The sequence below is a fragment of the Scatophagus argus genome, chromosome 18 (genome assembly GCF_020382885.2).
Source record: "Scatophagus argus isolate fScaArg1 chromosome 18, fScaArg1.pri, whole genome shotgun sequence".
Lineage (NCBI taxonomy): Eukaryota > Metazoa > Chordata > Actinopteri > Scatophagidae > Scatophagus > Scatophagus argus.
The window spans coordinates 8,360,905-8,377,494 of record NC_058510.1 but is presented as its reverse complement, the minus strand read 5'-3'; the positions used below and the strand labels follow the sequence as shown (position 1 = coordinate 8,377,494).

Genomic DNA, 16,590 nt, shown 5'->3' with positions numbered 1-16,590 from the left:
TTTTCATTATAGCTGGCTATCTGCAGCCATCGCCTAATATACTCAGACAACTTAGATTTGATTCATAGGCTGCTGAGCTCTATCTATTTTGCCACGGGCCTCTGTCATCCCGTAGATATCAGGACTGAGTGGTGATATCAAATATCTTATAGTGGTTATAAATCATCTAAGAGGATTGAAATGTGGTGCGATATGAGGATAGATAAACAATGGTGCAGATTATGAACCCGGTGTTCTGCTGTACACCAGATGACGTTAGATATTTTGCTTCACTGGAAGTGGTTTGTTTTCATCGTGTGTGTGGTGTGGTTTGTGTCAGCTCATTATTTCCTGTGTTGCTGCGACACTGTCTGTCTGTCCCAGAGGAGCAGTTATTTCGATGTGGTTTATCCTGGGAGCAAGCTTACTATAGTTCACTAAGACAACATTACACTGAGCAAATTTATGTGAAGGGAGCAATATATAAGAGATAACTACAAATATGGTTTAGTTTATATCCTGTGTATGAAGAGATAACATGAACAAGTCTCACATTTAGTCTTTTGATGTGCACAGTTTGCAGCCATGCTAGCAGCATTGTGACTCTGCACCCAGTGCTTTCAGCTAATGCTAACTTCAGCATGCTAACATACTCACAATGCTGATGTGTAGCAGGTATAATGTTTTCATGTTCACTTTCTCAATTTACCACGTTAGCATGCAAACATTTGGTAATTAGCACTAAATACAAGGACAAGGTTGATGAGTTTTGCGCTGGAGGAAAATGTCATGGGGTCATCAGAGTTCTTACAGTTCAGCCTGAAGGGCCAATCTCTTTAAAAATCTGTTCAGACATTTAACTAAAACCCACCAATAACAAAGCTCAACAATTATCATGTGAGTCTGTGTGATAGCTGTTGATGTTCTTCAGCTTGTACCAAAATAGACTAACATTGCCATCAGTGGAGTCCTAACGTTGCTCAAAATTTTGAATGTCTAAACACATGGTCTGTCCATTCAGGCTCCAAATCAATATGCTTTCAACACCAAAACAAGCAACACATTCCTCACAATGCCTCATACTCTATGTTAGATTTTAAAAGCAGAGATGTTTCTGAATAATGAAAACTCCATTTCTAAACTCTGCTTGAATGCAGAGACCAAATCATAAATAAAGTAAAACAGATCCAAGGATAAAAGCTAATAGGGCCGCCAAAGCTAATATAACCCTGCTGTGGTGTTTCTCATGCTCTCGGTAAAGGTTTCCAGTGCATTTGTTTATCTCTTAGGATGCCTGAATCATGTTGACAAAGCTGGTAAAGGGTCAGCTTGAAGTACCAGTACCCAGCTCAGACTTTATTGACACTTTGATGCTTTTCAACAACTCAATAAAGGCTTTGACTCATCCGGCAAACGACAAAGTATTTATTGGATGAGGTTTTATTTTTGCAATAATGCTCTTCTTCTTTTGCTCTTTCTTTGACGTCTGTGCAGGGTGGTTAAGTGAACCTCTGTTGTTATTTGCGATGCCTGTTTTTCTAAATTAATAATCTCAGCAGCTGCAGATGAGTGTAACTAGTATACTGTCAAGTCATCAGTTATCATCTGTTGCTGAATGTAATATATGCCGACTGAGTTTAGCTAATAAACGTATACAGTGTTACAAATGACTTCTCAGCTGCATTGGACCAACATACAGTGCAGCTGCTACTGCCTTGTTTTTAGAGGTTTGACATAAATCGTAGACTGATAAACTATTCAAGAAGTGTTGCTGTTTTCCAAATTCATAGAGATTGTTTTAGTTAATTTCCAAGTTGCAGCCTTTAAAGTGCAAGCACTGAATTTGAGAAAGAAGCGACACAAAGCAGTCTGTATGGTCCTTGCTTGGGATGCTGCCACCACTGGTGTGATAACAGACGAAGTGCGATGTTTCTTTGTGACTCAACAGATGCTCGGAGGAGTGTGTTGGCTTCGAGTGGTTATTGAGACGAGGGAGTGGGAGCAAAGCGGCTGGCTGCGCTTCTGTGTCTTTCCCGACAAATGTCAGCAGCTCTTGAGAGGAAGGAAGTCAGAACTGTGTCAAACAGACGTGTTGAGGCAATCCATCTCGTTATTCTCTCATCTCGTTATCTCCCCTGCTTCGGTTCAAGGTGAACCTTGAAGATATTCTGGGTCAAGGAGGGAGAGTGCCACCAGAGAGGGAAGGAAGGTTATGTTACAGTTTTTTGGGGAAGGGCTGCTCTTCTTTTCCATCCCAGTCTTAAATTAAATTACATTTCAGTTGAGGCTTTTTGCTCCTAGGAGACTTGTCAGGTGTGAGAATATTGTGCATTTATAATACAACGTTGGCACAACTTTTCCCACATCTTGCACGTGAAAGTGCAAAGAATGTCCTCCTTGTACTGTCTCACCTCGCCATATACCTGTGCTGTGCTGCCTCACGACGCAGACCGTGAAGATATCCTTGAGCAATAACGGCGGGGTTTGACGGCCCCGTTATCCCTTTTCACCACTGTTTCATTCAGTTCAAATTAAATGGTGTTGGTAAAGGGGTCAGTGTGAAGGTCACCTCTGTATGCAGAGCCGAGATTTATAATGAGGACAATAACACACCAGCGAGGGATCTGAAGGCTTCGAGTCGAGCACAAGAATTAATCTACACTATTTCAGCTGTGATTAAAGCAGTAATGTGTCTGCTACGTCTGCTTCGGGTGATGCTGATTAATACTCCCGACCATTTCTCAGTGCAGCAGGAAAACAAAATGACTGTTGACGAAGAGGCAAGGCAAAGGGGAGATGTTGAAAATGTAATAGGGGAGGCATTTTCCTATTTTTGTGACCAATTTATATGACTGCTATAATCTGTGAAGTACATCAGTGATTTTTTTTTCCCTGCAAGCCTAGCTCTCATTCACAACTCATTTGGTTTGCAGCACTGCTCACCCACCTATAATGCAACAAGGTGTTTGTAGCATTATTCATAAACTGACGATACGATCGGCTAGCAATGCAGCTGGACCCTGCCAAAACTTAAAGCTACACACATCAGTATTTTTTTATGGATCAAATCTTTATTGCAGTTTAAAGCATGGCCTGCACGATACCAAACGACTGACAAAATGACAGGTAGCGACTACCTGGTAAACATGGCGGCACATTTAGCTACTCCAGAGACTAGAGCTTGTGGCAGCCTGGTAACTACTTTTCACTGGCGTATAGTGTATTGCACTATATTTGTTTTTTCTAAATCTGATAATCAAGTTACCACTGGGTGATTATAATACATCAGATGAACAGTTTCAGGTCATGCTCACAGTAAAGTGGAAAGTCAGTTGCCACACATACAAAATGTAGGGTAAGAAAAAGGACAAAGATTTAATAAGCTGAAACGGAGGTCTTCTTACATATAATTGTGGATGACACTAGTGGTAAGAATCACCCATTAATCTCAGTCAGCACATGCTCTTTTTAAATTGTATTAAAATTTGTACTTAATGAAAACAACTCTTTCAGTGAAACAGTCAAAACCGATGGCTTTGTTTGATTTCGGCAAGATCTGTGGAGTTTCCTCAAGCCAGAAAAAAAGTGTGTTTTCCCCCCTGGTGATGAGAGGCAGTCTGAGTGCGGACACAGTTTCATGCTAAAGTGAGTACCCAAAAGGCCCTTAAGCTGCATAAACACAAGGTGCTTCACTCCACAGGTGAGCAGTTTCATTTGGAACTATGAAATTAACAATCAGGCGCCAAAAAAGTTTCAGCGCAACAAAATAAAAATGTCATTCCACCTTCATTTGTATGTCCACTTTCATCTGCAGGAAAGTACTGCTCAGACGCTGTTGTGCTGCACACATAGGAGTTAAATGTTTTTCTTCATCTGGAGGACTGGAGATTTCCCTCAGGGCCAGGTTGTGTTGGTTTGTGAGAAGGAGGACGCTCAGGTGCTTCACCCGCTCTGGTTCTGCACTTCAACACCCAATCACACCTCAGAAGAGGGGAGAAAATCAAATGTCTGAATCATTCATTGCAGGTCAGAGAAAAGGTCAAGCCAGCCTATTTGTGGGTCCTCTGTTGCTGCAGTGACGCCTGCCATCTTTAATTCATGGTGGTTGTCTGGGCTGTAGCCTGGAGCTGGCAGCTGAGTGACTGAGAGTGACCTGCCTGCCTGGGAATTCTGAGACAAATTCTCTGGAAAGTCAGTGAGAAATGTGTTTGGTTACACTGCTGTGGATGTCAGGTGGTTTCATGTCAGGTTCCCTCTTCAATCAAAGTGACCTGAAAACCGCCTGACTCCCTGCTAATTATTCATGTTAAGCAACTTAAGATTGAGACTTTTAGACTTTTAAATTTGCATTTGCCTTAAAGGAGAAGTTTCATATTTTCGGTCATTTGCTTTTTTTGCCAAGAGTCAGTCTGTGTGCTAAATATGAATCTGCAACCCGCTAACCTAGCCTGGTGCTGTCCTAAGTGAACAAAATCTGTCCTACCGTTGCCCATAAAGCTCAGCAATTAACATGGGATATCTTGTATGTTAACCAATACAAAAGCCAAAAAAGGGAAAGCAACAAACTGCCATTTCTGGACAGTTAAGATAAGATAAGATTTTCTTTATTGCTGGGGAAATTCACCTTGTTACAGCAGCAAGTGGATAGTGAAAAAACAGAGGCAGACATCGGTACTAAACAACATACGTGTAGGAGAGAATAGTAATATGATATAAAATCTAAACACTAGGTACAAGAGAAAGCAGTTTGCTAATAAATAAATTGCACAGTGAAAAAATTATTACACAGGGCAGAGCCACGCTAACTGTATCCACCTGCTCCCAATCTTTATGCTAAGCTAAGCTAAATTGCTGCTTGCTGTAGGTTTGTCCTTAATCTTCCCATCCGATTCTCGGAAAGAAAGAAAATTTTAACATTGTGATTCATCCTAGAAACACGAAATGTGGGTGCACAGAATGTCAAGGCTTCACTTAAACAAGATTTAAAACTAAATCTTGTCATGTTAAACTGAAAAAAAAAGCACGAGGAATAAATGAAAATGTTCAATATAGTGATAAACTCACCACGGCTGAATTGCTGACGTGTGGCATGCAGCTTTTGACAAGAACAGACCTTTTGGAGCAGAGAAAAGCTTGGAGCCATCTTTAATTTTAGCAGCAGAGCGCCTTAATGACACAAGCTGTTTAAATCTGCAGACATGGTGTCAAGCCGACGCTAATTTGCTTGCAGGTGATGTTCTTGTGCTGTCCCTGCTCCAGCCACGCTCCCTTTTCAATTCACTCCCACTTTTATTGCTGTTGTCACAAGCTGCACTTTTCTAAAATGGCTTTTTTGGCTGACAGTACAGGTGTGCGTGAGCAAAAACGAGTCATGTGTCCTTGGTCGCAGAATTATAATAACAGATAAGTCGGTGGCCCCAGTGAGTGAATGAAATATGTCCTTAACTGCAGCAACGCTCTGGGAGTGGCTGTCCTCGCTGCCAGACTCCCAGCATCCTCCCTGGCCCCTAAGACATCACAGATGGTATCCCAGCACTGGCCAACCACCTGTGAGGGGAAAGTGAACGATCAAGTCTCTGACTGCTTGTCCAGCCTTGGGTTTAGCCTCATCGGGACACATTTAATGTCCCAGGCAAGGTCAGCCAATCACAGCCAAATGCTTGAAACAAGTCTGAAGTCTGCGGCTAATGCAGACTTAAATCTGAGACGTGTCGTGGATGGCTTGATAATGTACACGTGATGATTATCTAAGATGTTAATATGGTTATAAAATTTTCTAATGAGGAGCTCTCAGTCATAAAAGCTTTTCCTTAAATGACCTTAAATGAGCTTTTCGCTTTAACTCCCGTCTGAGTTCACGTTCCCCTGAGGGGAGATGTCCCTGATGCACTGAGATTTAAGCTGAAGGTGAACTGTTTTGGTGTGTGAGTATGTGTGAGTGTGTGTGAGTGTGTTGGTCCTTGCTTACTTGTACAAAAGCTGCACTTGCTGCCCTTAATAGCAGTTAGTTGTAATAAAGCAGGCAGGGGGTGTCTCTCTGCTACACAGCTGTTGATGGAGGCTTTCGAGAGGTTCAGGCCACACTGATCTAGGTTCCCATTTCTGTATGCGTATCTGGAAGTGTTTCTATGCAAAACCTATGATGAACCTATGAACTATTTCTTATTTCACAGTCTTCAGGCCACTAACTACCAGTCTGTCATTTTAAAAAACTGTGAACTGACTGCATCCATTGACCTTCTGGATTCTCCCTGCATACTGTAGTTGTAAATTAGGTCAGACTGTGCCTATTTTTGGGAGGGGAGGCTGTTGCACATTCACAGAACCTGTAGGCAGCTCACATCTAGTGTTGCAGCTAACGATTACCTTCATTATTAATCAGTCTGACAGTTATTTTAATGGTTAATTGATTAAATCAACAAATTGTTCAAAATCCAAAGACTTGTCCTTAACAGTGGTATAGAAGAGACAGTTAAAGGGCTCTTGTGCAGCTAGTCTTTGTCAGGAGCTTTGTTAAACTATAGCCTGCACACCTTTTTTTCCACTAGCTTTCTTCCTCACCCACGTTGAGTCAAGCATCCTTTTTTTTTATCCCTCTGGAGGTAATCAGCAGCATCCACTGTGATTGCATTTTAATTAAAAGCCGCCATTTTAATCATCTCTGGCCTGGTGTTGGAGAAAGAGGATGTGGCGTTATCAATCCTGTGTCCCTGCCTATCACACGTGCACACGCATCCAGACACACACACACACACACACACAATGTCTGACTAACTATGCTTGGCTGGATGCTTCATTAAATGGAAGGTCGTAATTAATATTGAGAGCTGACAAGGCCTCCCGGAGAACCCAATGAATTAAACAGGGAAGTGATGAGGAGGTAAAGTTGAATGGACTGACACTAATTGCAGGGCGGCGAGACGCTAGATCAGGACGGATTGGGTGACTCTGATTCAAATGGCTGTTCTGTCTAAGTTCATATATGTTATTGTTGTCATCTTCAATCTAAATCTAAGATTGGGAAAAAAAACCCAACAAAAAACCAGCAACAATAATAAATAATTTTAGATGAAATCATTTTTGTCTCACACACAGTCCAAAACCAAAAAATCTTCAGATTACACATGTAATAAAGAAAAACAGCAAATCATCACACTTTAGAAGCAGTTAATTTGGGGGATTTTTGCTTGAAAAGTAACTTACATTGTTAATCAGTTACCAAAGCTGTTGAAAACCGTTTCTTATTGTTGTGTACTTCTGTTTTATCTACTGCTCTATGTTATTAAGTATAATATCTGAGGGAAGGAATTTAATTATCTTGGAACAGTTTTAAACCAGCAGCAGCGTTTTAGAGCTATGGTTAACCTACAAAACGTTGCTTAATCTGTCCGTGAAAATGAGGGATCTTTGGGTTACAAGCTGATAGTCAGGTATGAGCTGTCAGAAAAGCAATTTGCGGTCTTCGAGCAGTAAGTTGTTCCTCTTCCATTCAGAACATTCTGCCTTTTAGTTTTGTTCTGGAGAACTGAGTGACCTTACAGCTTTGTTATGATGTCTCACTCTACATCATTAAATAGCCATTTTGCTGACATATTGAAGCCATTATCTCCAAAAGGTGTAATTTCATGAAATGTGCCCTCAGCTTCCAAACAAAATGGCTGCATATTGTGTCTGTATAATCAAGTTCTCACGCAGGACTGGACTTTAATAATTATAACCCAAACGATGAATCTGCTGTGAAGAAACTTGAACAAACTTGGAACAAGTGATGCCTGGAAAGTTCCCGTCTCATTCCCCTCCTGTCCTGATTATCTGTCCTTTCTGTGTGAATTGATTAACAGACTTCTCGCACCCATCTCTTCTCATTATTAAAGAGATCTGACAGAGGCCTGTCCTCCCACTCAGGCTGTTCTTTATTCATGGTCATGAGTTGCTCATTGCTGTCCATCGAGGCCACCGGGCCAGAAGGGTGCATCCAATCATGTCGCTTCTAATGATGAGCTGAAGGAGGCGAGTAACAAAGATGAAAGACTGCATATTTGCGTCTAGATGGATGCATGACTGCATCTTGACTGGAGTGCAGAGGCGTACAACTGCGAGGCAGTGATTCAAGTTTCTATCCCACAGCATTGTTTTATTAGTTTTAATAGTTTTATCATTTTTTTTTTCCCTCAACTTCATCTTTTCCCGGAAACTTGTAAGCATTGAGGATCACCTGTGCAGATCGGCAAGCAGAACAATCAGTCCTCTGCTCGCTGCAACTCCCACGTGTGAAATATGAACACAGGGAACAGCTACCCATAATGCTCCTGCCATCTGTTCATTTATTAGTCTGGAACACCCAACCCTCATCCGAGCGTTTAAGTTCATTAATATTCATACAACATTCATATATGGAAACGTTGCCCATGGAGTTGAGGCATTAGTGTCAGGGACAGGATAGGAGAAGTCGAACTAATTGATGATTGATGGCTCTGCCATTAGCAGCAAGGCACACAGCCAGAGTTAATGTAGTACTATGCTGTACTTCTGCAGAGCGGTGACATGTTTAGAAATTGTGATGGTGGAATGATGATTTTGTACTGCAATTTAGCACATTTTCTGTAAATCCACTTGTTATTGTGCATAAACTATGTATGCTAATGGACTCCATTTATATCCACTGTTAAGTCATTTGTTATGTTTTCCTCACAGCTGTTTGAGGTAAAACCTGCTGGACTTCTCCCATCTGAAGCTGACTGTGATTCACACGATCAAATTATGCTGTAGCTAATTTTATTTACAGATCAGAGAAGTGGTTTGACACTTTGAGATATACGCTTACGACAGGCTATTCACCTTCATGTTGGGATTTGGATGAGAAGATTGAAATCACTCGCTGGTATCAATCACTCTGTGGTATCACTGTTCTCATGCAACATTTGACAAGAAAGCAAATAAACATTCTTCCCAAAGTGCTGAACCATTTCTTTCATCTGTCGAATATTTATTTGATAAATGTGTTCATTATTTTAGACCATGAAATTTCTGGTAATGGTGAAAAATGCCCAAAGGTGACATATTCAGAATTCAACCAGCAGTACAAAACTAAAGATAATCAATTGCTGTCATTTTGTTTGATACATGACTTAAGCAATTAATCAATTATCAAAGTTGTTGTTTTATTGACTGCTTAAATTTACTGTTTGTCTTCTGTCTCATCTCCAGGCTGCCTGTTCGAAGATGAGCTCTGTAAACCATACGAGTTCTGCGTCAATGGTAAGTCAGACTCAGAGTCGTGTACACCCACTATACTTCATTATATTGAATTCCTGTGGTGCACAGCCGTCATCGATCCATCTCGGTTCTAAAGCCGTCCTGGCTATTTTTAATCACTCGCCGCTCACTCAAACGACAGCTCATCTCACCAACTACAAGGCTTTTTGACTGTGCCAGTTGGATGTTTTTCCCTTTACAGTATTTTCAAGGTTTCCCCCAACCCCCTCAACCTTGTCTACAAACCGTCTTCTCTTGTGAAGACAGATGTGTCTGTGTCTGTGGTTGCTATGACAACACACCACCTGATGAATGGAGGAGGACATGTCGGGGCTTTTCACCGTGTTGCCTTCAGCCGAATCACACAGCGGCCTCAGAATTTAAAATTGGATTGATAGCATGTCGATATCGAGGATCATCTTCATGGCGGAGCCGCCGTGAAAGGTTAATGTATTCCCCCATGGCGAGCGGTTTCAACACAGGAGCGGCGGTTCGGGATAGCGTATTGTTATTACGTGCACACTGGGTATCCACATCTGTCCCAGCGCATGTTTGCTTTTAGCTTCCCAAGCATTAAACGCCTGTGCTTCGAGGTTGTTTGTTTTGTTTAACTTAGTTTGGTTCACCTCACTGACTTTCTGAAGATTTATCCTAACAATCAGTTTCACAAATAAGATGAATCCAGCACAAGGGAAAACCTGCAGACAATACAATTATGTGCAGTACATGATGTAAGTTATAGGAAGCGGCGTGGAGTAACATGCAGTGCCAGTATGAATATTAATATGTCAGTAAGAAGAGGAAGGTGAGCATGCCATGAAACAACTTGCTCCTGTGCTGTCAATGCGCTGGTTGCAGGATTTTGAAATTTTGAGCAAGATCTAATAGTGAGGAGTAGTCAGGAGTCTGTCTGAGAAGCAAATTATTTCCATATTAACCCAGTTTAGGAGGTAACAGTGCGGACAAGAAATATAAAAACCTGACTTTAATTACACAGACTGCATTGGTACAGAGCTGTGTGCAGCCTAATAGAGGGAAATTGCTGACACCTCGACAGAAAAAAGCCCAAGAGGCAGAGAGGAGGGTGGTGATGGTGGAAGTTTCATATTACATTAGACTGTCATGTAAGGCCATGATGTGGTCATTTCTTAAGATTTTTCCCTAATCTTTGCACCATCTAATGTGTGTGGGGGGTTTTTGCCACGCTTTGGCCCTTGGAGCAGCACTCACATGATCCCTCTCGCACTGAAATGTAATAACTGCGACATGCTCGATAAAGGCTAATGTGTACAGGAAAGAAAGGCTAGTGTTGGATTAATGTTTTACCTAATATGCAAGTAATGAGACATTATTTAGCTGCTTCGTAACCCTCTATGCATATTCAGTCTACGTTCTGTCACTCTCCATCGGGCTTCTGATGGGTAGCAGCCATGGCACAGGCACAGGATGAGTGGGAGTAACTAGGTCTGCCACTTGAACTCTTCCCCAGCTCCCTGAAGGAGTAACCTGGTTTATTCTGGGCTGGGCCAACCGTGCGCTTCCTCACCCGTGCTGTTGCCATGCAAGGTGGCCAAGGGGAGGGAAGGGTTAAGGCAAGGAGCTGCTCTCTGTGCTGTCTTTCAGCACCATTTTATATGAGATGTTTAAAAAGGTGATCTAAAATAACTCCAGTTCCCAGTCTTTTGTTGCTCCCGTCCCAACTTATTGCACGTGTTGCTTACTTGATGAGGTAAAGCATGAAATGTATTGTCTTTCACATGAAGCGATGATCTTTTTTTACTGTCTAAAATATCACTGCTGTGGTCAATTGATCTTTAGCTAAGCCTTGTAGCTACTGTTGCTGCCATTCATCCATCTTGCTGCTGTTTGCACCTTTCTCGAGAACCGCTCAACCAAACGATTTCACGTTCAATGCTCACTGCATAGGGTTATCAAAAAACAAGAAGAAGAAGAATCAGCTTTATTGACAGTATATATATTTTTACATACACACACTGAATTTGTCTTCTGCATTTGACCCATCCTTAGTTGAACACACATGCAACACCCGGCAAATTACATGCCTTGAAATGCACACAGGAGCAGTGGGCAGCATCAAGTGCCGAGGGAGCAAATTGGGGGTTAAGTGCCTTGCTCAAGGGCACATCAGCCGGCTAATGCAGGTGGGGATTAATCACTCCACAACACCCAAATTTTTCCTGCCTGTCCGGTGGGGAAATCAAACCGGTGACCCTCCAATCACAAGGAGCTTCTCCAACCTCTAGGCCATGGCTTCCCCCCAAAAAAGCTCTAAACACAAATTAACCTGCGATCTGTGACCTGTCTGCTAGGCTTCATCTCCGCTAATTCGAGTTACTGAACTTAACCTCTCAGAAATGTTTGTGGTCTGTTTGGGAGAATTTTTCATACATATACTTCATACTGACCAGAGGGTGTGAATACATATTGTTTAGATGATAAACGTAAGAGCTAAATAAATTAGTCTTTTTTGGAAAAAGTTCCCTCAGTATCTTAAATATAATACATTCATATTCTGCTTCTGTAGCTGCTATTGTGTCATTGATTAAGTAGGTCAATTACCACCCTCCTTACATCATTTGATCTTCTGCTGTCGTGTCTCATTTTGGAGCCAACCTCTTCAAATCTTTATTTCCATCTTCAGGGCAATACTTTCATAGAGGTTCCTCTAAAATGTGGTTACCCTGAGACCGGAAATGCATTTTAATTTGATTCAGCTCTCTGGAGTCTGTGGCTTACTGCTGCGATAAGCTAAGCTAAAATACAATGGATAAGTGCTACGTGTTTCCCTGAGGGCACCGGTTGGCCTATTAAACACTTAAGTGTTTCATCGATTGGTGGTTATCTTGCCTCCACTTGGGGCGGTACTGCCTGAAACATCCGTGCTATATGTTAGATTTAAACTATTTAGTTCATGCTCCCATTGATCAAAGTTTGCAACAAGTTCAACTTGCAGCTTACACACTTTAATTAACTAATACAAAATCTATAATCCCAAGCAATTTGTTCCAAGAATAATCAGACTTGAAGTGAAGAAGCGGTTAAGTAGCTCCTTGGTTGCAGATATGTAGGGATATGATGGGACATGTTAAAAATAAATACAGTAATAGACCTACTTTATATTCCACAGCCAGGCCGAATAGGCAGCGTGTTCTGATGTAGCTCTGAGAGTCTGGTTTATCTTTATTAATTTACACGTAGCTCACAATGCATGCATAATGTAATTATCATTTCAAAGCCACAATTTTCATATAAAAAAGACCTGAACCACCTGTAAACACTTTATTAATAATATCCTAAACACTTTGGCTTTTGTTTCTGTTCTTTTCTTTGTTAGCAGGCTACATCCTGCTGAACTCGGTGTATTGATTTGGGCCTATTCATTTTCATGACATGAGTTGCACGGCTAATACACATGCTCCAGTATGTCTTAATTTGTCTCCAGGGTCCGTCTTTCCCTCCCCACCGACCTACAGTCTTTTAGAAATGATTTGCTGACTGTCATCTTTAGTGTTTGCCCCTGTTATCCCAGAGCATTAGCTTTCACAGTTTAAATAGCATTAGCAGCGGTCGGGTGTCGCACTGTCTGTCACAGTGGGAGGAGAGACGGCGTCTGGATTTAGAGCTCTTTACCTTTTTTTGGCTGAAAATCTTCTTCTTTATTCCTGTCAACACTGAACTCATCCAGCTATAGCTTCTCCTTAGAGGGAACGACGCCGCAGGACTGAATATCTAAGGATTGATTGATTGACTGATTGTGTGGACTGTTTTATGCATTATTGATTACATTGATTGAAGTTCATTTGCATTGCAGTTGCTGTTTGTTCAGCACAGTGACAGCATTAGTCTTGTCTTGCAAGGAGGCACAAATTGATCTATTGTCAGCTTAATATTTCCTTAAACCCACCTGACAAGCGATCATTGTGTTCTGCCCTGCCTGATAGCTTTGTTCCCAAACGGGATGTGGATGTGCATCTTGGATGTGCTGTACCTACACAGATCTCTGGCACTAATGATGTCTGTTACCTCTTGCTATATTTTAGTGAGACCTCCATGTTTAATTGCGCTGCATTTCTGTGTTATTTTCAGATATGGACAAACCTCAAAGCACCAGACACGTGCTGCGCTCCTCCAAGCCTGAAATTAAAATGTTGTTTTAGCTGTCAGAAGTACTGGGGAAAAAAGATTGCGTTTCTTCCAAACTGTCAGCTACAATGAGCCATTGTTGCTTGTTTTGATAATCTCACTATTGTGAGTACACACTATAAAGTGACAGAAAAGTGCTTGGTGATTCATCATGCATGTGGCTCCGAATGGTTCAGCATCACCTCGATAAAGCAATCAGTGAGGATTTCTTTGCTGTAAAAATGCCTCTGACGTCTGTTTGGAATGCACTACATCCCTGTGTGTTTGCATGTCTGTGTGTCTGGTTGCAATCGGAAATGTCCCTGACAACGGAGAAGGAAATAACATGTTTAGCAGTGGCCGTAGCCATGGAAACCAGTGAGGGATGCAGAGCATCAAACATTTAACAGTTTCCAGTCTATGTCACCAGCCTCCCTTCATTTCTTACATAATATGTGTTGTTATCGTCTAACTGGGAACAATCATACCAGAAGTGCTTTGCAGAATCTTACAATATATTTACAAAACCTTATTTGGTCATATTGACCGTGTCCCTTTCAGTATTATCTTTAGAAACGCGGGGTTGATGGCGACGAGTATCGAGACAGCTGACGTGCTGTGATTCACACACGTCTGTGATGATCTGTGCATCTGTAGGTGGGAAGCTTTTCCTCTGTGCTGTTTGAGCTCCCAAAATAACTCCTGAGCATTGTACAATGTTGTCTGCACAAATTCTCCTCCTCCCACTGGCTTTCTCCTGTACAGAGCTGTCACTTAACAGGTCACAGGCAAATGGAGGGAAAGCAGGAAAACACTTGCTTCTTATTCAGATTTCAATTTAGAGCCTCGTCTGATATTACATTATTAATTACCAGTCACGGAATTTTACACCAAACATGGTACAGTAATTACATTTTGTTAGTCAAAGGGGAAAATGATGTTTAAATAGATTAAATAAAACATTTCTCTTTCTTTTTCACTCTTCTCACTCTGGAGCTCAACATGACCTTCTCTGTCAAAATGTTACATCACATGGATGATTGTGTCATATTATTGATCATAAGGCTTTGCCTGCCTGTCTGTATTTATATCCCCAGTGTTAAAATGCCACTGGATTAGAAGACAGAAAATTGCAGTATGTAACGGTCATCAATGCTCTCTTTGGTGCCCAACGTGTCACTGTGCATCAATCGTAGCATTGATGCTCGCTGTCGTTGTCCGACATCTCAGGGCTAATTAATGGGATGATGTGGTGCATGACAACGTGTTGATTCACGTCATTAGATCCCATCTAATCACAGTGGCAGCCTCACATACACTCTCATACTGCAGTATGCATGATTGCACACACACACACACACACACACACACACACACATACACACACAGGAAAGGAGATGGCTCAGAGCGAATCTGCAGACATCATCTGTGAGGTGGAGGAGTTTAGCCAACAAGTTGCATGGATTTGTCTCTCCGACTGAGAGAAGGTGACAACGCGGGTCATTTATATTCCAGACATTACATCTCCACACTGCTTTCTGACCCCTTGAGCCTCAGCAGCCTTCTGAGGTCTAGACCAGCCATTGAATTATAGGGCTGATAGGGACTCTGTGGCGTGGGTTGCCAGGCAACCTGTACTGAGTGAGGCGGGAGGCCTGCTGATAGGAAGATTACCAGGGTCCCTGATAAAGTCCTTCCTGCCATGAACGGCTGCTTATCGTGGTGCTGTCAGAGGAAAAATGTCAGCTATTAGCTCCCACAAAACAGGCAGTTAGAGGTACAGAGAAACTACAGGTGCCACACACCATTACAACATTTCAACTGGGCAGGTGACTTTGACTTGATCAGAGAACAATCAGTGGCCAGAAACATTTCTTACATCTTTGCAATGTGTGCTTCTCACTTTTAGCCATGAAAACATATCCCTACCAAACCTGTTTTCACCATTTCCCTCTTTTTTACATAGATGGAGTGTTTGGAAGGTGCCAGGAGTTGGCTGGTGCAGACCTGTACACATACGATATTTCTTCCTCTGCTCTTCAACGCCTCAGGATCCTCCTACAGAAACTGGCGCACAGAGGTACACGCTGCCCATTTGCCTGTCTGTCTTTGTCCGAGTGTCTTTTATTTTCTGTTCAGCAGCCTTTATCAATCATGTACAGGGCTTTCAGCAAATGCTTGTCAACGACGATTGTGTGAAGCGAGCCAAAGAAGCCAAGCTGTCTCCTTGGCACCACTGAGCTAGAACAGGTCATTTGAGTCATATCGAGCCATTGTTTTGCCATCATTGCCTAACTTCAGCAGCCAATCTAATTGGCTTGTATGCAGGTTGGACATTTAGAGCTAATTTTGTGGATGAGTAACTGTGAGGTGTGCAGTGTAATCCCATCAGACACTCGCTCCTACTCAATCAGTGGCAGCAGCTAATGTGTTTCCTGTAACAGGTTACATCTTCAAGGGCATACAGTCAATTTACAATAAGATGTCTTCATGGCAGGAGTAACTATAGAGCTCATTATGAAGGAAGTTGCAGCAGGAATCGGTTCTGTCACGTTAATATCTATATTCATGTCTCATACTGGCTGTTGTAGACAGAGCTCCTTCTTCTTGCTAATGGTTGTTATAGTGTGAACGACAGCTAGAAGTGACTGGAACCTCCAGGCTGTCTGCTGTTATGGATCCATTGCTGTAACTGCTAAACAAATGGCTCTGGGTTGTCTGTTTCAAAGAGTAAGATTGGCACTCTTGGAAAGGTTTTTCTGGTCATGACAAACAACAGTGAAAAATATCTCAAATGTCATGCATAGGTGAATATATATACTTTATTTCATGGGTGTGGAATTGCTAAATAATTTCTTAAGAGATTTCCTGCATGTTTGGTATGTAATAGCTGAATATCTAGAATTGTGAAACATATAGACATTTACATTATAGTATTATTATTTCCAAAAATAAATAAAGGATAGATGAATGTTGCAATTCTTTAAAGAAATTTCTCTCAATCCACATTTGCTTATAAGCTCAGTGTCCTGAGTGTGAGTTCATAATTAACATTAATTACATAATTCTTTCCAGGAAGCTCTTGTGGAATTACAGACCCATAGGATAAAGTGTTACAAAGCAAGATGTGAGAAAATTGCAGGGCTTTTTTCTCTATATATTTTCCTCCACACATTTAGCAGCTAGTAACTGCAGTCATAAGCCACCAGGGGG

At 41.7% G+C, this 16,590-nt stretch overlaps 1 protein-coding gene across 1 annotated transcript in view; it reads left to right on the top strand.

The window, feature by feature from the left end:
• Positions 1 to 16,590, top strand: part of ptprn2 (protein tyrosine phosphatase receptor type N2) — a 115,026-nt gene that overhangs the window by 3,827 nt on the left and 94,609 nt on the right. Inside the window, exons 2-3 of the mRNA XM_046371747.1 lie at positions 9,187 to 9,237; positions 15,344 to 15,457. Of these exons, the coding sequence (XP_046227703.1) occupies positions 9,187 to 9,237; positions 15,344 to 15,457 (165 nt within the window). The remainder of the gene's footprint in view (positions 1 to 9,186; positions 9,238 to 15,343; positions 15,458 to 16,590) is intronic.